Here is a 22,836-nt window from a genome sequence, read left to right on the forward strand (position 1 = left end):
TGCTGTTTTTCTGGCCCCTCCTTTGCCCCTTAGGCCTGCTCACATCTAACTACCTGCCTCACTGGTGTGGCCCACACTCTGGCATCTCCCCTATGGCAGGAGCCGTGCTCCCTTCAGGAGGTTCCCTTTTGTCTGACCTGAGGCTCCCTTGCCCTTTATGGTTTCATGAGTGGAATAAAGCTTTTCTACTGTGTTTCAGATGCTTGGCATCCTTCCCTTTCCCCATTCTTCGGCTGTCTTTAAAGTAGGTTCTCTGCCCTGCCACTGCCATCTTTGTGGAAAGACATTGGGCTTCGCACTGTATCTTAGCACCCGGCGGAATAGGGTCCAAGGTCTTTGGTTCGCCCCCAGCTTCTTCCTGCTGCATTCCCTTCTGCCCGTGGGTCCTCGGATGTTCTTTGGCCTCTGTGACACTGTAGAAAGACAAAGAAAAGGGAAGAAAACAAGATATCTTCTGTCGTTGTAAAAAGTCATGCATCAAGCTAAAATGTTTTTAATAACTCAAAACTTGCAAGGCAGGTGCTGGTCTCCTTCTGATGCAGTTGTTTGCAAGCAGTGGCTGCCGATGTTTAGATGTTTGGTGCAGACCTCCCAGCCCTTCTACCTGAGTCCCCGCCACCAGGCTTTGGCAGTCCGCGCAGGCATGCGAAGCAGGCCTGGCTCTGCAGCGAAGAGAGAGGGTCTGTGTGAAGTGGGAAGTGTTCCTCTCCACGGCACAGAAAGTGCTTTTCCATTCAGCTTTTGCCAGCCGAGAATGTCGGGAATGTCAGGAATTTCCTTCTACACTTCCTTCTCCATTTGAGTCCTTTTTGGCTTCTGTCCTTGACTCTCCTCTCCTCCTCTGGCTGCCTTCCCTGGGAGGGTGAGAATTTCTGCCTGCCTGAGGCAGAGCGGCTGACCCTACAGAGCAGTCTGGCTCCTGGCTGTGTCCTCTGCAGACCTTGCTTTGGAGCCATCCCGCAGAGCCCCCTGCAGTGTGCTTCCTTGGAAACCTTACTATTTTCTGCGCAGCACATTCCTGGATGGCAGAGCTTTGCTGCTGTGGATAGAGGGGAATGAAGCTCCCAACCTACTGGAAGTCTGGTACAAGTTTGTGTTCTCTAAAATTGAAGAGGAGGTTAAGAGCAGAATATAATTATTGAGAGAAAGAAAGCTTTAGTCTGAGAGAGAGACAGAAGGGGTCCTAAGTGGGTTGCCAAAGATTCTGTCTTTTCTAGGGACTTTTACAGAGCAAAACCACGAAATAAGATTGGTCCAAGATGAGGAAAACATGGGAACTCTCAAGGCAGGCAGGTGTGAGGTGGGGCAGAACTAGAGTCAACCAATAAGATTAATTGCTCAAGTAAGAGTGACCAAATCAGGGATGAATAGGGAAGCGAGTCACATAGCAAGCAGGCATGGTTACAGAGCAGTGACTCTTCCTGTAGGGGCTGGGACAGTGATGCCTGGCTTCCTCAAGGTGACTGATACCTATCTAGAAAGCAGTCCCTGATGTTTATGCTTAGGGTGTGGTTGCATCTGTTTTGCCTTTTGTCTTGAGGCCTGGCTCTCAGGAGAGGTGTCTGGCCCCCTCCAAGGCTGCAAGGTATCTGGCCTTCTGCACTGGCTCCCGCCTGGGCCCAGCCTGTCTGACTGCCTGTAATATTTCTATGTAGCTCAGCTGCCTGTAACACTGTGACATTTACAGCACCACCAATCTGTTTCAGGAATTCTGCTTTAAGCAGATCTGCTGGTCTGAAGGATTAGACTTTCAGTGAATCACACTTTCACTGTGCTGCTGCTGCTGTGTGATAGGATTATTTCCAAAAGATGAAAAATATTTCCAAAAGATGAGAAGTATAAAACAAAAAGCGGCCTTTATTCTGAGAACACGGAGAGAGATGACCGGCACCCCCCACCACTGGCATCCGGCGATCTCTCCGGTGGACACGTGGCATGGGGGGTATGTAAGTAGCCTCGGTTTGGGGTGGAACCAAGGGGGCATCAGGGATGCATGGGTAGCCCATTGGTCCTACGTTTTTGGCGCCATAGGTAAACTTCCAGGGGCGGGAAGATGGTGTCACAGGTAAATTCCTAGGGGTGGGGGATATAGGGGCTTCCTGGTTCCGGTTGAGGTTTTCCTGGCTACAGTGTCCTGTCTGGGCCAAAACCCTTTCACTGTGTGTGTGCACACATGCGTGTGCACAGATTAGGGTAAGAAGGAAAAAGGAAGGTGTGTAAAACAGTTGAAACTCGCCTGCCATCCCTTGGCAGTGTATGTTGTCACACTCATGACAAGCTGGGGACCCCTCAGCCACCATCTCTGACCCATCCTCAACAGTTTTACCAACTGTGGAGAGCCAGGATAGACCCTGGCCTGGCTCTTGGGCTCTGGGCCCAATTCTGCTTCTGTCAAGCCCCAAGGAGAATTCTGAACACAGTAGCTTCTCGGATGTTAACAAATACTATTTGAAAAAAGATTTTAAAATAGATGAAAATTCTGAGTTGATCCAAAATAAATAGATTGCTTTACTATAGAAAATTTCAGAGCTTTTATTAATAATACCTTATAAACCTCTAGTAGGGCATTAATATAGTGAAAGGGTTTTGTCCCAGGCAGGACACTGTAGCCAGGAAAGCCACAGCCGGAAGCAGGAAGCCCCTATCTCCCCTACCCCTAGGAAGTTACCTGTGACGCCATCTTCCCGCCCCTGGAAATTTACATATGGTGCCAAACCTAGGACCAATGGGCTACCTGTGCATCCCTAATGCCCGCCTTAGGTTCCACCCCAAACCGAGGCTACTTACATACCCCCCATGCCACGTGTCTGCCGGAGAGATCACCGGACGCCAGCGGTGGGGGGTGCCGGTCATCTCTCTCCGTGTTCTCAGAATAAAGGCCGCTTTTTATTTTATATTTCTCATCTTTTGTTAATATTTTTCATCTTTTGGAAATAACCCTAGCATATATGTCATATTTTTCAAATTTGTTTTGCTAGGAAACATCTTTTTTTTTCCAAAAAGCACTTTGAAGGCTTAGTGTTCTGCAGGAATCTGTGAGAAAATACCAGCGTGTGCCAGTTTGCCTCATGTGCCATTTCATATTTTCCACAAATGTTCAGTGGCTGCCCCGTATTCCACAATATGATTAAACCAAAATTTGTGCTTTCTGTCCCTGACAGACATTGAGATTGTTTCGATTTTTCAGTGTAACCAACAATTCCATAGTGAATTCTGGTGACTCTGACCATCTCTGGCCATTCCCTGAAGGGTGAAATTGTTGCTTGCAGTGTGTGAACACATCCAGGCTCTGGAACTGCCTTGTCTGGTGGCTTCCACACAGATCCTTCTCATCTGTCTCCGGGGCTTGCCCAGGGTGGAGGCTGGGGTCGGGGTAGGTTCTGCTGTCCTGCAGACTTGAAGGCCCCCTGAGGATCCCTGAGGATGACTGTATTGGGAGGTGGCAGAGCCTTTAGGAAGTTGGACCAAGGGGGACCTGCAAGGGTGTGGCCTGGAAGGGTGCTAAGGGACCCAGCTCCTCCCTTTTCCTTTCTTTTGTGCCCTGGCCTGTGGTGAGGTGAACAGTTTTGCTCTATTGCATGTTTCCACCATGATGTGCTGAGCATCAAGCCCAACTGACTGTCCCTTGAACCTTCAGGAAGGAGGCTTGCCTGGCCAGGAGAAGCCTGACTTGTTAGAAGCTGATGGTCTCAGGTGTTTTATTATAGTTGCATGAAGTGGATTAACACAGCTTCCATCTATGAAGGGCTAAGAAATTCAATAGGCTTAAAGTGCTTGGCAAGCCATTTCCTTCCTGCCTACATGTAGACATCAGCAATTAAAAAACAGTCACACGCACAATGGATATAACCAACTTCTCTTTTCCCAATTTCCTGTGCTGCCTCTAAACCATCCAGCGACACCTAAGGTTACCTGACTGCTGGAGTTTGGAATCCAGATACTTCATCAGGGAGCTAGAGAAGACAGGATTTTAAATTGACACCTGTCATGCTCAATTCCAAATAACTTTTCAAGGTCAGATTTAAAATAAAGCGTTGTCAACCTCTGGTGATGGAGAGCTTTGTTTCTAGACAAATCTCTTTTCTGTAAGCATCACATCCATCTTGACTGTGACCCCATGGAAATGGAATCCTGTCCTTTTGAACATAGAGGTTGATACTGGTGCATTTATTTCATCTTTATACAGGGAAATTGCAAGGCACAAACATTGCAAGCTCTAAGTGATTTGTCTTTTTGTCCTCCACAAATATTACCCTTTGGTTAATGCATTATTGGGTTTTAGAAATGAGATGTGAACTTTTAACTCATTAAAAGCCCCAAGACTCCAGCAATAAAGTCCTCTAAGTGGCTTCACCAACAGATTTATTTCAGAGTGATTCCGTTCGGAGGAAGGAAGGAAGGAAGGGGGCTTGCATCATACACCAAGAGTTCTTCAATAATTCACAAGACCTGCATCTGCTGATGGCTTCAGAGGTGGCTCCTGTTAGAGTGCAAAGGGACCCTGTCTCAGACCGTGGGCACGGTTTGCTTCTCTTGCTTGACTTCTGAGAAATGAAGTTTGCGCTAACTCTCCTTCTTAGGTGCAGACTATTTTGAAAATTAAAAATGGGCGTTTTATGTAACTGGGCTGAAAGGATACTTTGTTTGCATTCCCTGTCAGTTAGCAAAGTAGGACTGCTGCAAAGGTGCATTGCTATTTCCCTCTTGGGCGGGAACCCCAGCTGTTTTGTGTGAAGAGTGGAATACTAAAGAGCGTGCTAAACTCAGCAGGCTGATGACAGTTAAATTGGACGGCCACCTTGATTGACTTGGGATCCACACAGGGTCTTAGTAAAACGTACTTCTGGGTATGTCTGGGTGCATCGTGGAGGTGTAGCCAAGGGATCTATGTTTGGTCCCTGGCCCCTTCCTCTCTGGTATATTCCCCTGCTCTGCTTCCTGGATGCCACAGACTAAGTGGCTTTGCTCCATCTTGCCCTCCCACCATGATGTTCCTGCCGTGGAGCCAGGTGATCATGGATTGCATCCCTTGAAACCATGAGTCAAATTAAACCTCTCCTTAAGTTGCAGATGTCAGGGATTATAGCTTAGCAAGAGCAGTGATGAGTAAGACACATGGATTTGTGGAAGCACGTGGTGTTGGGCAGTCAGAGAATGGGGGAGGCACACAGGGCCGGGGCTGGCCGTTCCTCCACTGAGCTCTGGAGCCGTGAGTGTCGTGTACCTCCAGCCCCTACTCAGCTGAGGTGTGAACTCCCAGGCTCGTCCTGGGCTTTGCCCTGCCCTTTCCATTTTCTGAAGACCATAGTCCACGCTCCAGGGTACTTTCTTTTCTGGACAGAGACCACGTGGAGTGGCTGGGTGAGGTGGACTGCCTCCATTCTGCCCCTCTGTGAGTGCTGCCAGCACTGCCGTGTACTGAAGGGAAGCCAGGGGAGCCCAGATATGGGCGTTCCCCTTGGAAAGACCTTGTTCCATGAGGGGTGTCACATGGGGAGGGAACAAGTCATGGTTTTGGTTTTTGGCCAGAAAGCTGCAGGATCCATCCATCCTTTCTTCCCTGCTGCCCCACGCAACCCAGGAAATATGGTTGCTTTATTTTAACTTAAAAGTGTTTTTACTTAAAATACTGTAGAGATTCACACTATAGAGTCTTATAAGAAAAAATGTAAAAAAAAAAATACTAGAAATCCCATGAACATTTTGAGAAACATCATGTTTCTGGTGTGTAGAGAGAGACAAGCTCTCACATGCACTTCACCCTAAATCATATTATATGCGCTGCTTTGAGGCTATTCATTGCAGAGTCTATCAGAGGTGACTTTCCCTTATAAATAAGAAACTGTGCCATCATTTTAACAGCTGGAAAATAGTCCACATACGTCTTTGCTAGCTCCAGCAGCTGTAACAAAATATTATGGACTGAGCGGCTTAAAAACAACAGACATTATTTCTCAAAGGATTGAGAATTCAAGGTCAAAGCCCAAGGTCAAAGTGTGAGCAGAGTGGATGGCTGGTCAGGGCCTCTGCCTGGTTGGTAGCCGGCTCTGCCAAGGAGAGAGAGACAGATGGAAGGGAACACAAGTATCAGACTTTTCTCTTGGGTGTGCTACCAGGGACTCAGCCAAGCTTGACTCCTTCCAAAGGCGCCACCTCCAAGTGCCATCACATAGGAAGTAGGGCTCAATACAAGAACTTTGGAGGATGTGAACATTCAGTCCTGAACAGCTAATAAATTAATAAGCATCTCATAATTATCTTTATTTGCATTCTTTTATGCTAATTGAACATGTTTTAAAATACGTATTGGCAATTGATGTCTTCTCCTCTGGGATTTTTCTATATATGTGTATGTATCTATGTTCATCTCTCTATTGACCATTTTTCCCCCCACTGGCTTGCAAAACCCCTCCAAGAAATTTTTGAATTAAACAAAAGGCAAATCAAGACTGGGCCCTTCTCCAGAATGTGTATAGCAGGTGTTCTTGAGCATAATTATTTGGTTGTGCTTGGAGGGCGCCAGTATGTTTTGTTAGCATCTTGGATGGAGCACGCCTGACGTCTCACCACTGGTGACCTTCGGTGCCTGAGAAAGCCCCGCACTGGGTCCCCGGGCCTGGCCAGCATCCAGACCCCAGCGTGGCACACAAATACCGTGATCTTTGTCAGTGTTCCAGTTCCCTGCCTTGGAGCATAATCTTTTTCTTTTCTTTTTGTCTTTTTCCTTTTTATCGGTACTGGGGATCAAACTCACGACTGCCTACTTCCAAGGCAGGCGCTTATGCCGCTGAGCTAAACCTCCAGCTCCTACGCACAATCTTTTTCTTACAGCTGTATAATTCTAAGGAGATTGCACCAGGGCAGTCAATAGTTACATAAATGATGAGCAAGAGAGAACAGAAAATTCATACGATGACAACCTTTAACATGAAATTTGATTTCTGGCTTATCTCAATAGATTTCATGGTCTATAAACCATGTGTGTGGGTACACAATCGTGTGTGGGCTTGTATGTGTGTGCACTCATGTGGGAGAGAGGAGTTTGTTATTTAAAACAAGACCTGACTGGGGTGCATACCTGTGATCCCAGCACTCAGGAGGCTGAGGCAGGAGGACTGTTATAAGTTCAAGAGCAGCCTGGGCTACAAAGTGAGCTCAAGGCCAACCTGAACTGCATAGCAAGACTCTGGCTTAAAAAGACAAAAATAAAATAAAATAAGCCCTGTCAAGATCCTGAGAGGAGTTCATGGATCTTATTGGGATGTTGCAGATCCTGTTGCTTAAATGCATCTTGTTCACACTTCCCTGGATCTGTTGTTGTTTTTAAACAGTTTCACTCGCTGGCTCCCATGTACTATCGAGGATCTGCTGCGGCCGTCATAGTCTACGACATCACCAAACAGGTAAGCTGTCCCTTGCGGGGCGCAGATGCCATGCGTGGTGACTCCTTTTGATACTTCCTAGGAGACCAAGCAGAGATGACACTGCTTGAGTCTTGCCAGAAGTCTGGGTGAACCGGCCAGGTGGGGTTGGGGGTAGCAAACAGCAGAATTAAACAGTGCACATTCACTTTAAAAGCTGTCCATGTGCAGGGCTAGGGCGTGCCTGCCAGTGCTGTGTTTCTAAGTTCTGCTTGAGTTTTTCTCTGCTTAGTTTTATTTATTTATTTATTTATGTCTTTTTCTTTTTTTATCGGTACCGGGGATCGAACTCACGACTGCCTGCTTGCAAGGCAGGCACTTACGCCGCTGAGCTAAATCCCCAGCCCCTCTCTGCTTAGTTTTTAAATTATAATTATTAACACATAATGATGATGTAAGATAATGGGGTTCATGGTGCTCTTCCAATCCATGCATCCGCCATCCGTCCTTCCACTCTCTGCACCCCTTCTTCTGCCTCCCCCGGAGCCCTGCCCAGTTCCCGGAAGTCCCTCTCACTCTCTTCTTGCCTGCCGTCTCTTCGCCCTCCCCATCTCTCATGACCACTGTTTCATTCCTTCCTTCTACATGTTTTCTAGTTACACTCACTTTCTGGTGTCACAGTTACCCTGTTAAAACACCTTAGATATTTGTGTGTGTGGGTGAATGTGCCATGTCTTTCCACGGTCTCACTTACCTGGGGTCAGTGGTCAGCTGCAAATGTTAAATAGAAAATTCCAAAAGTAAATAATTCCTGAGTTTTAATGAACTTCTATTACACTGTGCTGTTCTGCAGTAATTGTTCTGCTTTCTTGTCATTGTTTACCTCTGACTGTACCTAATTTGTAAGCAGGGCAGGGCTTGGGACACTGCGTAGTTTCAGGTGGCCACTGTATTTCAGTTTATCATGGTAAAGTTAAGAATATTCATCAGTAAGTAACTGTAGCTGTTTATGGCATGTTTGCCATCTCCTGTACAGTAAATTGAATTATTTACTGTTCTCTCTGGAGTGCTAACGAGGGCTTGTGACCTTCAGCATCATGACCTGACATGCGACCTTTTCCATGTTCCTGACACTTCATGTGGAGGTTGCTTTCATGCTGGCCTGTCCCCAGGAGGGTCCTTGTGAGGAAAAAGTCAAAAGGAAAATAGGACTCACCACAGATGTTTCTTACCTGAAGGAACGTGGACGTTCATGTCTGTTAGTCTTGTTATCCTTATTCATGTGGAGTCAAGACCATAGTTGTGAATTATTGTTACTTATAAACCAGAATCACCAATGATCTTCCTAACTTCACCAAGTTTCAGTTTTGGGAAAAGGAACTTTTTACAGCCCATTGAGACATGGCTTACGTAATGTGAAGTGTAGGAGTCTCCTGGAATTATTTTTGTCCATTAAGTTATGTTAGGTTCATATTTCTATTTGGTTGGAATAGCATATTGGCCATCTTTTCAATGATTCCCACTTACACTTTCCATTTAGGATTCATTTCATACCTTGAAGAAATGGGTCAAAGAACTGAAAGAACATGGCCCAGAGAATATCGTAATGGCCATTGCTGGGAACAAGTGTGATCTCTCCGATATTAGGTAAGGGGCATGTAACTTAGTGTCTGTGTATGTGTGTGACATCATCTCTGAGCATCTGTGGTAACAGGCACTGTATTTTGCCTTCGCTGTTGTTTGTGCATTCAGTGTAAGGCTTTAATTGCCTGCCAGCCACTGTGGTAGCCAGCGTGGTTCTTTCCATCACAGTGAACATAGTGGAACCAGCACAGATATGTTGGGCCACACAGTGATGAATATTACATTCAAATCTCCTGTACACAGCATAGATACATCCCTGACTGCAGATATCCTTGGATTATATTGTTTTGTTATTTTTATTGCTGTTTTCCATTATTATCATTACTATTGGTACAATTTTTATAATGTTTTCATATAGTAAACTATCGTAGAATTCTTACCATTTTCCACAGCATCCCTGTTTGTGTTAGGTCTAGATTTTATCCTAAGGACATAGTTTATTCTATAGAATGTCACTCTGTTGTTCTAGGCCTAAATATGACATGTTTTAGAGGAGTACTTTTAGGTGACTGTCACTGGCTATGGATTGTGAGCTTCTGTACCTGGTGTCTTAGTCTGTTTTCTGTTGCTGTATCAGAATATCTGATTCTAAGTGTTGTATAAAGACATGAAGTCTATTTAGCTCACACTTCTGGAGATTTAAAAATGTGACACTGGTGTCCCAGCTTCATCATAGTGTGGTAGAGAATCAGAAAGGGAGCCAGCTGTGCACTGAAGGAATCTCTTGGTGAGACACGAAGCTAAAGAGATCAGGGGTCAGTTTCTCTCTGTTTATAACAACCCACTCCGGCAGGAATGAACTAGGGTCTGTGGAGCACCACACAGATCCCTGTATTCAGGGCAGCACACTGTGACCTGCTCACAATCCATCAGGCCCCACTCTAAAGATCCCACACCTCAGCATCACCCACTGGAGCCCAAGCTTCGAGGACATGAAACTTTAGGAGAACACCTCAAATGGCACCCAAATCACAGTGCTCACACAGAGGCTGGTGAGGGACCCAGTCCACACCAGAGATCTGATGATAACTTTATCTAGTCAGGTAGGCGAGCTATTTCTCTAAATAAATGTTATTTTTAAAAACTGCATGATGGGGGCCGGAGATTTAGCTCAGCGGCATAAGCGCCTGCCTTGTAAGCAGACAGTCGTGAGTTCGATCCCCGGTACTGATAAAAAGGAAAAAGACAAAAAAAAAAAAAAAAACAAAAAAAACCCCTGCATGATAGTCTTCCTTATCTGGGGGGAGTGCCTGAACCACAGATAGTACCAAGCCTCCTACATACGGTACTTTCTTCCTTCACACACGGACCTACAATAAGGTTTAATGTTTGCCTTAGGCATAGTAAAGGATTGATGATAGGAACTGAAAATAAAATGGGATTATCGTAACAATCTACTGTAATAAAAGTCATCTAAAACTTATGAATCGTTTAGCTGTAGAAGTTTCCATTTCATATATTCAGACCCAGATGACCACAGTAACTGACACCATGGAAAGTGAAACCACCAGGGCCGGGCTCTGCGGTCAGGGGTTTGTGTCGTCCTGAGCTGATTTAATTCTCAGGAATTCTAGCTGTCAATTTTCAGGAAGATAACTGACTACATCTTGCTTCTAATTCTGCCCATACAAGTTAAAGAAGCGATGCAGGTGGATCTTGTGAAAGTTTTTACCATGGCATTTAATAAACTGCTCTGTTTCTTTGGGATTTCACAAGCTTTAGACTGCTTTGCACCAAACTGGTTTGCAGTAACAGCTGTCAACTCTGCTGAAGCGCTTGTTTTTCTGGGGGTCGGACAACTCTTTACAATCCCACACTTGGTTCAGGTATCTGCTGTCTTTACTGTAACCCAAGGCAGCTTGCCTGGCTGGTGGTGTTTGATCCTAACACATTTCAGTGTTTTAAACATGTAATATATTTGATTGAGATCATTTACAAATCTTAAAAACTTTTTGAAGTGTATAGTTCAATAAAGTTTAGTGTAGTTAGCAGTACAATCATTACCACATCTGATGTTAGGGTATTTCTGTTGCCCTGCAAAAAACACCCTGCCTCTATATTGTCACTCTAATCTCCACCTTCCTGCAGCCCTTGCGAACCACTGGTCTGTTTTTTTGTCTCCATAAATTTGATCTGCACAATTTGTGCAATTGAGATCCATACAGTATCATCCGATGTTCATGCATGTTGTAGCGTGTATCTCTTTCATTTTTATATTCCCATAGGAAGCCATTGTGTGGGCATCCACATTGTTTTTATTCATTCAATAGTTGATACATGAGTCCTTTGTTCTTTTTGGCCATTTTGAAACATGCAGATTTGAATAAACGACAAACTTTGTGTGAATAAGCTTATCTTTCTCCCATGTACTTACCCAGGAGCAGAATTTCTGAGTCATATATAACTCTATGGTTAGCACTTAAGGAATTGTTTTCCAAGTGACCACCCCCTTTTATACCCTCCTGGCAGTGTGTGAGGTCATAATTTACCTTCTTCAACAGTTTTTATTATCTATCTCTTTGCTTTAGCCATCTCCATTGTGTGCGTGTGTGTGCAGGTGTGTTGCAGTGCACATTGAACCCAGGGCCTTGCACGTGCTAGGCAAGTGTTGTACCACTGAGTTGTGCCCCTAGTCATCTCATTATTTTTTGATTTGTATTTTCCTAATGAATTTAATGAAGTCAAGTAATTTGCACATCTTCTTTGGAGAAAGACCTCTCCAAATCCTTTGCCAGTTTTTTTTTTTTTTTTTTTTTTTTGTCTTTTTCCTTTTTATCGGTACCGGGGATCGAACTGCCTGCTTACAAGGCAGGTGCTTATGCCGCTGAGCTAAATCCCCAGCCCCCCTTTGCCAGTTTTTAACTGGATTATTTGTCTTTTTACTGCCTTGCTGTAGGAGTTGTCTGTGTATTCTGAATACAAGTACCTTCGCAATACCTGATTTCAATATTCTGCCAAAAAAAGTAATAAGAACTGTGAGAGTAATAAAACCCAAAATGTGTAATTGTTATTGTAAAAAAGAGAGGAAAAGAAAGTGCTCTAAAGGATACTACTGCAAGTGTGTTTAGGTGTGTAAGATAGATGACCATATTACTAAGTTTTTGTTGGATCATTGAACACAACTGTTTGCAGTCTCACTGTTTGAATGTCCACTTTGTATGCTTTAATTTGTAACTTGAGCAACTATTTCTAAGATGACAATATGTAATCTATTAACTAATGATTTCTTACTGTTTTTTTTTTAATTCTGTATTACTTGTACCCTTTTACTGTTTGGGTTTTTTTTCTCTCTCTTTCTTTAAATTAAAAAAAAAAAAAAAGAAAATATTCTGCCCTCTCTGTGGGCGGTCTCTTTATAGTGTTTACTGTGCTCCAGAGGTGCAGACATTTAATTCCTAATTTGTCTTTTTTCCCCTTTTATCTTTTGTGCCCAATGATTGGCAAAATAAAACCACAAAGATCTGCACTTAACATTTTCTAAGTTTCAGTGTGTGTGTGTGTGTGTGTGTGTGTGTTTAGAGTCATCCTGCATCTTGTGTTAATTTTGTGTACAATGTGTGATAGAGCTCCACCTTTTTCTGCTGGCTATGTAATTATTATAGCATGATTTGTTGACAAGATGATTTTTTTTCTCTTGATTTTCTTGAGCACTATTGTCAAAAACTAGCTGGCCATCATTGCTGTCTTGCTTTTGTGTTCTTAATTTTAATCAGTTTTAATCAGTTGACCTGGGTATCTGTCCTTAGGCTACCATCAGAGTACTCTGACTGATGTGCTTTGGGATAGGTTTGAAGTTGGTATTGTAGGCCTTCCAAAGATGTTCTGTTTTCATGATTGATTGGTTATTTGGGGTCATTTATGTATCCATACGAATCCTAGGATCCACTTCTCAATTTTTGCAAAGAAAGAAAGAATAACTAGGCATGGTCACACATGCCTATAATCCCAGCACTTGGGAGGCTGAGACAGGAAGATTACGGTGAGTTCAAGGCCAGCTCATAATGAGCTTAAGGCCAGCCTGAACCACATAGTAAGAGATAATTTTTGGAATGAAATCTCAAAAAAAAAAAAAAAAAAAAAAAAAAAAAAAAGAAAGAAAAGAAAAGAAAGAAAGGAAAAGACAGGCATCCAAGTTGCAATTTTAAAGGGGTTGTGCTGATTTCTTAGACCAGTTTGGGGATTATTATCATTTTAAAACACTGCTATATCTTCTGGTTCATGAATTTAAAATACTCCTTTCTTTAGGTCTTCTTTAATTCCTTTTAGCAATATTTTATATTTTCAGGGCACAATCTTCTGTTGTTGTTGTTGTTGTGTTTTTCTAATGCTGGGGTTGAACCCAGGGCCTGACGTACGCAGGACAAGCCCTCTGCCCCTGAACCACACCTCCAGGCCCTAATGTACACACCTCTCATTTCTTTGTTGATATTTATTCCTACTTAATTTTATTCTTGGTGGTTCTATGAATGGGACTGTTGTCTTACTTCTACTTACATCAGGCTTGTTGCTGAAATGTAGAAATATGATGAAGTTTTGAATGTTTTTCCTAGTATCCTAAAAGAATTAGTGAACTCAGTTATTAGTTCTAGTAGTGTTTTAGTAGATTCTTTGAGGTATTCAGTATACAAGATTATGTCATCTGTGAGGAAAGAGTTTGGCTTCTTTATTCCCACTGTGGGTAGCTTTTGTTTATTTATTTTTCTTGTCCAGGTGGCCTAGCCAGAACCTCCAGTCCGTGTTGGCTAAGGTGAGGCTGTACCTTCTTTCTTCTCCTGACCTTGGCATGGGTCGTTGAGCCTGTCCCTACTCGGTGTGACGTTTGCTGTAGGTTTTATGTCTAAAACGCGCATATTTATTTGAAAACTTGTAACACGAACATTTACAGGTACACATTTTCCTCCAAGCACCACTTTAGCAGCAGCCAATGACATTTTTTGTGTTCTGTTTTTAATCATCTCAAAGTGGTTTCTAATTTATTTTCAGATCCATTATTTATTTAGTACTATATTAATTTCCATACAGTTATTATTTATGAGTTCTCTAAATTTCTGTCAGTGGTTTCTAATTTAATTTCATTCTAATTTGAGACCTTCTTTGTATGACTTTAATTATGTTAAATTTTTTGAGCTTTGTTTTATGGCTTTCTATGGTTTCTCCTGGAGAATATTCCATGTGCGTCTTTTTGGTTTGTTGATTTGTTTTGTTTTGTCTTGTTTTTTAGACAAGGTCTCACTATGCAATTCTGGCTGGCCTGAAATTCCCTAAGTAGCCCAGGTGGGCTCCAACTCATGACAGTTTTCTTCCCTAAAAAGAAACCCTTTTGGTGGGGAGTAGTGCTGGAGATTGAACCCCAGGCCTTCATAATAAGCTATATCTGTGGCCCTTTTAAAATTTTGAGACAAGATTTCCTATTGCACCCAGGCTGGCTCCCAGAGTGCTGGAATTACAGGTATGCATTACCACACCTGGTTCAAACAAACATAAACAAAACAAGCTGTTAATCTAATAATAAGTGGTTTCAACAAAGTGGTAGACGACAAGAGCAACATAAAAAATATCAGTTACATATCTATATACTAACAGTAAGTATGAAAAGCGGAAATTAAACACACAATACCCTTTTTAAGTGTTCTAGGTGTATTTAACAAAACATGTACAGGGTTTGTGTGCTGACACGCAACATGTTTATGAAAGAAATCAAGACATATTGGGTTCATAAATCGATAGTTTGAGCATGTGCTGTAGGTGCATAGATCAGTGGATTGGAACAGCGCAGCCAGAAACCACAAATGTGGTCCAGTGGTTTTTGACAGAGATTTAGAAGCAATGTGATGGAAGAAGAACGGTTTCTCAACAGGTAGTGGGAGAGCAGTTGGCCACCTACAGGCAGAGCAAAATTATCTAAGAATTAATCCAAGGAGAATCACAGATTTGAATGTAAAATATAAAATGTTTAGAATAATTCCTAAGGGAAAATCTTGAGGGTAGGAAGCCAGGTAGAGAGTTCTTGGGCTTGGCAGTAAAAATATGAGCCATATAAAGACAACTGGATCAGCTGGACTTCCTCAAAATTAAAGATATTTTTTCTGTAACTGTCTGTGTGCAGAGGAGAAAGGGCAAGCTACAGGCTGGGGGAAAATATTTGTAAATCACATGTCAACAATGGACTAGTCCATGGACTGTAAAAAAGAACTTTACGATATTAAAGAAAAATTTTTTAAAAAAGCCCAAATGTGAAAATGGCCAAAAGACAGGAACAGACAGTTTATCTAGGAGAATACGGGTGAAGGTGGTAGAAAGGACACGACACCCTGCTCGGACCTGTCCGAATGGCTAAGATAAAAAGCAGTGAGTGGGCACTGGTGCTGCCGAGACAGGGTCATTTCTACCTCGCTGGGTGGGCAGGGTTTTGCTCATGTGCATGGTAATCTGGGAAGCTGTAAGGCATTTCTTACAAAACGAAGTGTGCAGTTGCATGTGTCCTAGCAGTCACACCTGGGCGTTTACCCCAGAGAAAGGAAAACCCTTGATTAACAGCCCTCCCCGACTCAGCCCAGACATCCTTCAACAAGCAAATGGTTAAACAGATTGTGGTGCACCTGTACTGTGGACTTCTCAGCAATAAAGGAAGCAAACCACAGGTGCATGCCTTGTGGTTGCAGGGGAATCAGACTGCACGAGTGAAGCTCTTTAGTTAGCTTTTCATTGTTGTAACAAACACCTGAGAGATCAGTTTACAGAACAGGTTAGTTGGCTTGTAGTTTTGGAGGATTCAGTCCAAATCCAGTTGACCCCATTGCTTTGGACCTGTGGCAGCATATCATGATGAGAACATATGGCAGATCCTTTAACACATGGGCCTAGAAAGATGTTCCAGATCCAGTCTGTAGCAGGAGCTTCAAAGGTTCATGGTGCATGGTTCCATGTATAGAATACATTAAAATTCAGACAAGATAAACTAGTGAGCAGTTACCAGGGGCTGTTAGTGAGTGGTTACCACAGGCAATGAGGGAGGGGAAGATGTTGGTATGGTTATAAAAGGGCAACCCAGAGGTCGCTGTGATGGTGGGACACTCACTGTTGTGTCTGTGGTAGTGAACGAACAAGCCTATTCTGAGAATAAATTATTGTACAAAAGCCATGTATTATTGCCCCTCACAAAACTGAACGGATTGAATTTCATTCCTGTATTCCAGGAATGAAAACAGATTAAAAACTCAGAAAGAAAAGTCAGTATTTATCCTGAAACATAACAGTGTTGAATTCAAGTATTTTGTAGATTACCAGCATAGTAAAAAGTATTTCCACTAGGACCTTTTAAATTTGAAACTGATCACATCAAAGACTGGTGTTCACAAGGGACCACAGTATGAACCAGAATTTTATTTTCTTTCTAGGATTCCTGGAGAAAAGTTGCTTGGAATGAATTTTCTTTGAAAAAGACTGGAGAGAAGTAGGGAAAATCCCTCTTTCCCAAAGGAAACTTATCCAAAGCATTTTGCCTCTGGAGTTCTAGAAATAAAATGGAATTCTGGATAAAATTTTAATTAACTTCATGCATGTATATATACACACTCTAGTAAATTCAAGTAAATCTAGGCAAATCCAAATAAGACAGAATGTGTGGACATGAAATCCTGTTTTTGATACTAGTTTTGCAAATTGTGGCCATTTGGGAAAACTTAGCAAAATATAGAAGGAATCTCTAGCTATTATTCTTACAACTACATGTGAATCTATTATTATGTCAATAAAAAGTAAGCAAATGTTGATTTAGATAACGTACTAAAAAATGATATGTGTGTATATATCTGTATCCTGTACTACATATGTATCCTGTAGTTTACATATGGTGGAAATTGCAAAGGGGGTTATGTCTGAGTAGAGTTTTAGAAGATAGTGATCTACAAGATTAACTAACCCCAGTGCATCAGGATAACCGAGTTAACTGTAGAACCCCTGGTTAGGGGAAGAGCGTTATAGCTCAATCAGTGGCTGAGTGCTCACCTAACATGCATGAGGCCTTGGGCTTGGTCTTTAGCTCTGCAAGAACAAAAGAAAAAGAAAAGAAAGGGTGGGAGGGAGAGGTGGAAGGAAGGAAGGAAGGAAGGAAGGAAGGAAGGAAGGAAGAAAGGAAGGAAGGAAGGAAGAAAGGAAGGAAGGAAGGAAGGAAAAGTGGGGAGGAAAACCATAAAAACAACTGCCCCTTAGGGCAGGCACGGGAACCTGCTAGACTGGCTCTCCCACGCGTCTCTCTGCAGGAACGGTCTGACAGGACCTGTGAACCCAGTGGGCACTGCCTGTCACCTTTCCTCTCCCTGAGGGGAGAATCAGGCTGCCGTCAGCCAATCTGTCTGCACTGGGGACTTAGCCATGCACCACACCCAGGAGGCTGCATACAAATCTGTCAGCAGCGTCGCTGCCAACATGAATGGCATGTTCCTTAGCTTTGCTATAGGTAGTTGATCTTAATCTTCACCATCCCAGGTAAGAGCCACTGTCATGCTCACATGTGATTCCTAAGGAAACTGGGCACAGGGAAGTCAAGGCATTTGTCCCAGGTCCTAGCTGAGGAAGGGCCAACTTGAGACACCAGTAGTCTGTCCCAGAGCCTGTGACCTTGACCTCAATGCTGTCCTTTACTTCTTATGAAGTAAAGGACAAACAGGATCCATGGACTTGGAGTTTGCAATTCTCTCAAGGGTTTCTCTCTGGCTTCGTGAGGCTAAACCTACATTTCTGGGCCCACTTTGTGGCCCAGGCTGGTCTTGCAACGATCCTCCTGCCTCAGCTTCCCAAGTGCTAAGATTACAGGTGTGTAATCTCCACCACTTCTGACTCTAGAGAAAGGGTTTTAAGGAAGGCCACATCCCCCAGCAGAACCCATGTCTTCCGCTCAGTCCTTCTTGGATTCCAAGTTCTGATCTTTTCCTTGGGAACCAGCCTGCTGAGGTCTGTGGCTGAGAACCTGACACTGCGGCTTGAATGTAACACCAGGTGAACAGCGGCTGGGGATGCATGTTAGTTCCTAGGAGAGGCCCCTTGGGGAGAGGAATTCTTCCCAGGGTGCCCATGTCAAATGCTTTGACCTGAGGGCTTAGATCACAGTGGCTGGGTGTTGTTATCTAAGGAGGCATTCAACTGTGAAGGTGTTAATTATTCCTCGTCTGTAAAGAAAAGTTCATTTTAGATTTTATTCCATCTCCTGGATAGGTTGATCAGAGTGTCTATAAGGAACCTTTTAAACAGAGATTTGCTGCTTCCAATGTTGCTAGAATGGTTTCCTCATCTGAACGTCACACAGATGTGTTGAAATTTGCAGAAATTATGGCCTTAGCAGAGCATTAACACCCAGAGGAGCAGGAGACTGCTTGGGGCTGTCTTAGTTACTTTCTTGCTGCTGGGCCAGGTACCCGCCACACCCACCAGTTAAAGGAGAAGGTGATTTTGGCTCATGGTTTGTAGAGGTTTCAGTCCGTGGTTGGCTGGCTCCAAGTCAGGCTGGTGTGGCTGAGGAGAAACAGACCAGGGGACAGCAGCAGGAAGCAGTGTGGAGGAACAAGGAACAGAAGGGGGGATATGTGTATTTCCTTCTAGGCTTCACCCGTGACTACCCACCTCTCCCCACCAGAATTTACCTCCCAGCATCACACTCGGCTACACCCAGTGCCACACACCCTCAATCCAGTCACCTATGCAGAACCCCACCATGGGTACTTGAGGCTTTGTGGGTCCTTCTGAGTATGAGTGATAATAGGGCATAAGTCACCCCTGCCACACCTGCAGCCTGTCTGCCTCGCTTGGCTCTGATGGGATGCTGTGAATGGTTTCCGTTGCCTTTGGCCAGAATCTCTTAAACATATGGGAAGGTTTTGACAGAAAATAGTTTTTCCAGATGTTGAACAGCAGCTCCCGCCCACAGTTGCTCTGTTACTCACCGTCTTTGCACCGGAGGTGAGTTTGTGAACAACAATATAGGAATCTAAGCAGCAAACTGATAAATTTGGAATTTATTAACTGAGCTCAGGACTACTCTTATACAGACCCTGCTGGTTCAGGGTCCAAACAAGTGGCCCTGAACTGGAAAAGTTACAGAGCTTTTAAAATAGAGAACCACAAAAAAAATCCTGTTGGAAACAATTTAGCTTGAATCTTACATTAATTTTTGGTTGACACTTGTATCCCACTTCTTTTGTTGAGCAGGTTAATTTTTCTCCTGTGGATACAGCTCATTCTGCTTTTCTCATGGGACTTATACCCTGAGTAATTCTCCATTTTCCTGAACCAAATACAGTGCCCTAGTTAAATGCAGGGTTCAAGATGGCATCAGTTATGCCAAGCTACAATAGCAACTTGACCCTGGAAGGAGGTTGTGACTGGAGGAAGGAAAGTGCAAGTGCAGGGAGTCAGCTCCAGGAAAAGGGTGAAGAGCCAGCCGGAGGGCTACCTCCACCTCCAGGCGGCTGTGGTCACTCCCCTGGCGTGTCCTCATGCAGCACGGGAGGCCTAAGGGTTGTCTTTACCATGAGGTTAACTTGTTAGCGTGGCTTCCTTAGCTTCACTTTACCCGTTTCAGTGCTCAGCATGTCACAGACACTCAGCATTTGTCAATGAAAAGACCAAACGTCAGAGGGGAAAAGTGAGGCTATAAGCCTGTGAAGTCAGGGACGGGGGCCCTGGTCTGGGCTGGAGGAGCTGCCTGTGTCCCAAACCTTGTTCCCCCCAGGCTTCTTTCCGTTCCTCCGCCACCAGGGGGGGTGCCCTGCAGTCCACTGCAGGGGGAATGCAGACCCCCTGGGATTGAGAGCTTAGCACCCCAATGTTGCCCACTTTGCAGACTCGAACCACAAATCCAAGTGTCCCCAAGTTCCCTGCACATTGCCCAGTAGACTGCAAAGGTCAGACCACTGTCACAGCCAGGTGGTGCTGGGTGCAGAGCCCGCTCCTCCCATGTTGACTCCAGCTCAGGCTGCTCTGTGGGACTCTCACCTGAGCTCTGGGCCATGACCCAGCCCAGGCACGGTGACCTCGCTCCAAGACAACCTCCCGCTCCCTCGGCCACAAGGCATTGCTCTCCTGTGCCCTGCCACGCTCCAGGTCACTGTGGGTCTTGTCTGTGTTGCCGACTGCAGGCTGCCCAAGGTGGGGACCGGTGTGTTCCCTGGTAAGGGGGAGAGGAACTGCCCTGTTCAGGCTGCTTGGTAAACACTGCCTGAAACTTCCAGAGGAGAACTGTCTATCTTGGGTCTACTGCCACAACTTCACAATGAAAAGAGTAACACATTCTATTTATTTATTTTTATTTTTTGTCTTTTGAGACAGGGTTTCACTATGCAATTCAGGCTGGCCTTAAACTCACTTGTGGCCTTGAACTCACTTTGTAGTCTCAAACTTGCAACGACACTCCTGCCTCAGCTTTCCAAGTGGTAGGATTGCAGGTGTGTGCACCACACCCAGCAGAGTGACGCATGGTAGACTGCTCACAGAAGTACGGTTCATGTTGTCAGCCCTTAGTGGGACTGGCCTTTGACCGGAGAAGGTCCAGGTGTGCACCGTAGCCACACTCATTTCCATTTCCAGGTTACCAGGTCGTATCCTGTATTTTCTCTGGGTCGTGAAAGACAGTAAGTAGCTGTCCATCAGTGTAGGGCTCTGCTTCAGGACCCTATGCAGAGACTGAAATCCGTGTGAGCTCAAGCCCCTTGTGTGAAAGACTGTGGTGTTTGCACCCCACCTTCTGTAAGCATCTTCTCTAGATGGCTTACAACACTATGCCTGCATCAGTGCTGTGTTAATAGTTGTTACACGGTGTCAAGGGGGAAAGTCTACGTGCTCGGTACGGGTGTGGTTTTTCAGTTATTCTCCTGCTGTGCGCGGAATGTCTCAGGAAGCCTGTGCACGTTCACGCATGAATGGTGTTATTTTATTGTGATGCTGAGTCCTGGGATGGAAACAGGTTAAAACCAAGCTGTCTTAGTCTGCTCTGTGCTGCAGTAACAGCACCACAGACTGCTGAATGTAACCAGAGGTGCCTCCGCAGTTCTGGAGCCTGCAGGTTCACTGTCGGCTTCAGCAGGTGGTCCATTCTGATTCCAAGTTGGTGGAGGGACAGCGCTGCTCTCCATGGGATGGGCAGAGAGGCAGAGGGAGCCTGGCCTCCCTTCCACACAGGCATTAATTCTACCCTCAGGGGTGCGGCTTTCCACATCTATCTCTGAAAACCATCACAATGGATTGAATGCTGTGAGTTTCGAAGCTAGAGACACCCTGGCTCCGAGGCTGGAGTGTAGACTGCTGTGTGGACTCTTTTTTCCTCCTGGCCAGGGCCTGGCCCTGCCTGAGCTCTACCCTGTGTCCACAAGGCTTGCCCTCAGGGCCACAGAGGCCAGGCCCACCGACTCCCTGAGCTGGGGTTCTGACACTCACCCTGCAGCTCAGTTGTTATCTATAGGAAAATAAAGGAGCTGTTTGCACACATGCTGTGTGTTGGGTCTCTTGCGTTTGATGCATCTCACAAGCGGGCATTTATTTCTCTCTGCGTCTGACCTCTGCAGGGAGGTTCCCCTGAAGGACGCCAAGGACTATGCCGAATCCATAGGCGCCATCGTGGTGGAGACAAGTGCCAAGAACGCCATTAACATCGAGGAGCTCTTTCAAGGGATCAGTGAGTACTGACACTGGGCTTGAGCCTCGCCTGCGCTCTGATTCTTCAGGGAGTCACAGGGTGAAACAGGAGAGCTCTGAGGTGGAACGTTCCCTCTGTGAGAGTCCTCTGACGCCTTGCTTAAAAATCCTACGGCTCTGCCCTTGGCGCCTTCTGGCTTTGTGCCTCTCAGGTCTGAGTTTCCATCTTCGTGAGCTTTCACCTGTCACTTCTGTGTTTTATGAATTAAAATGAAACAATCCTGTTGCAAAATAGTAGTTTAAAATGATGCCTTTAGTTTATAGCATTTCTGGCTAGCTGACTGAGGGAAGGAGAGATAAAGTGGATGCTTTTAAGGTGCCACAGTTCAGGCTCTCACTAGACTGAATAGCTGGTTGTCTAGGAAATGTCTTTGCCTGATAATCACTCACCAAAAGTAACTCTCTATCCCCTGTTGCCCGAGGTTGGGAATGGGGTGGAAGGCCCAGCCGTGAAGGTTTCCTCCTTTCCATGAGCCAATCCATGGACAAGGGACAGCTCTTTGCACAGCTCAGGGTCACGTTATGCTTCTCTCCCTATGAGTAACCTGAGCAGAGAGCTGTTCCCCCATGGATGTCCTCCCCGACACACCCGTGTGCAGTTGTGAGCATCCAGAATCTCCAGATCTACCTTCACGAGCTCCCTGGGGTGTGACTTTCTCCCAGAGAGGTCCTTGCTGATGATCTGGAGGGCACCGGAGCTCTGAGTCTTGTCCTTGGCAAGTGGGATCCGAGTGTGTGCAGGAGGTCAGGATTGTGGCTGTTGGGTGGAATCCTGGGGACCCGACACAGGAAACATGGAACCCCTGAACAATTAGCAGCTGTCCTCAGACAACTTGGTGCTGGACAGTTCCAGAGAGGACCCTGGCGCTTGCTGTGCTCCACCTAGGGTCATCATGGGCTGAGCTCCCCAGGCAGAGCAGACTTCCTCACCTGGAACAGAATTCATTTCTGTTCCAGTTTTGGGTCCATTCGCTTAGACTCTGAGAACCCACAGAGGGGAATCTTCTGCATGTTCATGTTGACGGGGGATTCACTGAGGGGGAATTCTGACCTGTCTTACTTCCACTGTGCATAAATGTGCCAAAGAAATGTGTGAAACCGTGCTGCTGAGCCTCCCCTAAACCCTGCCCGGAACTCCCCGGGGGTC

The 22,836-nt window shown here is 45.0% G+C and overlaps 1 protein-coding gene across 3 annotated transcripts in view; it reads left to right on the top strand.

Annotated features, from left to right (window-relative positions):
- Positions 1 to 22,836, top strand: part of Rab31 (RAB31, member RAS oncogene family) — a 103,300-nt gene that overhangs the window by 68,729 nt on the left and 11,735 nt on the right. For all 3 annotated transcript variants that reach the window (XM_003464432.5, XM_063231982.1, XM_063231981.1), the window contains exons 4-6: positions 7,332 to 7,403; positions 8,902 to 9,008; positions 21,560 to 21,669. In XM_003464432.5, the coding sequence (XP_003464480.2) occupies positions 7,332 to 7,403; positions 8,902 to 9,008; positions 21,560 to 21,669 (289 nt within the window). The remainder of the gene's footprint in view (positions 1 to 7,331; positions 7,404 to 8,901; positions 9,009 to 21,559; positions 21,670 to 22,836) is intronic.

The sequence above is a fragment of the Cavia porcellus genome, unplaced genomic scaffold (assembly GCF_034190915.1).
Source record: "Cavia porcellus strain 051 isolate PalLab524CR breed Dunkin Hartley unplaced genomic scaffold, mCavPor4.1 scaffold_20, whole genome shotgun sequence".
Classification (NCBI taxonomy): domain Eukaryota; kingdom Metazoa; phylum Chordata; class Mammalia; order Rodentia; family Caviidae; genus Cavia; species Cavia porcellus.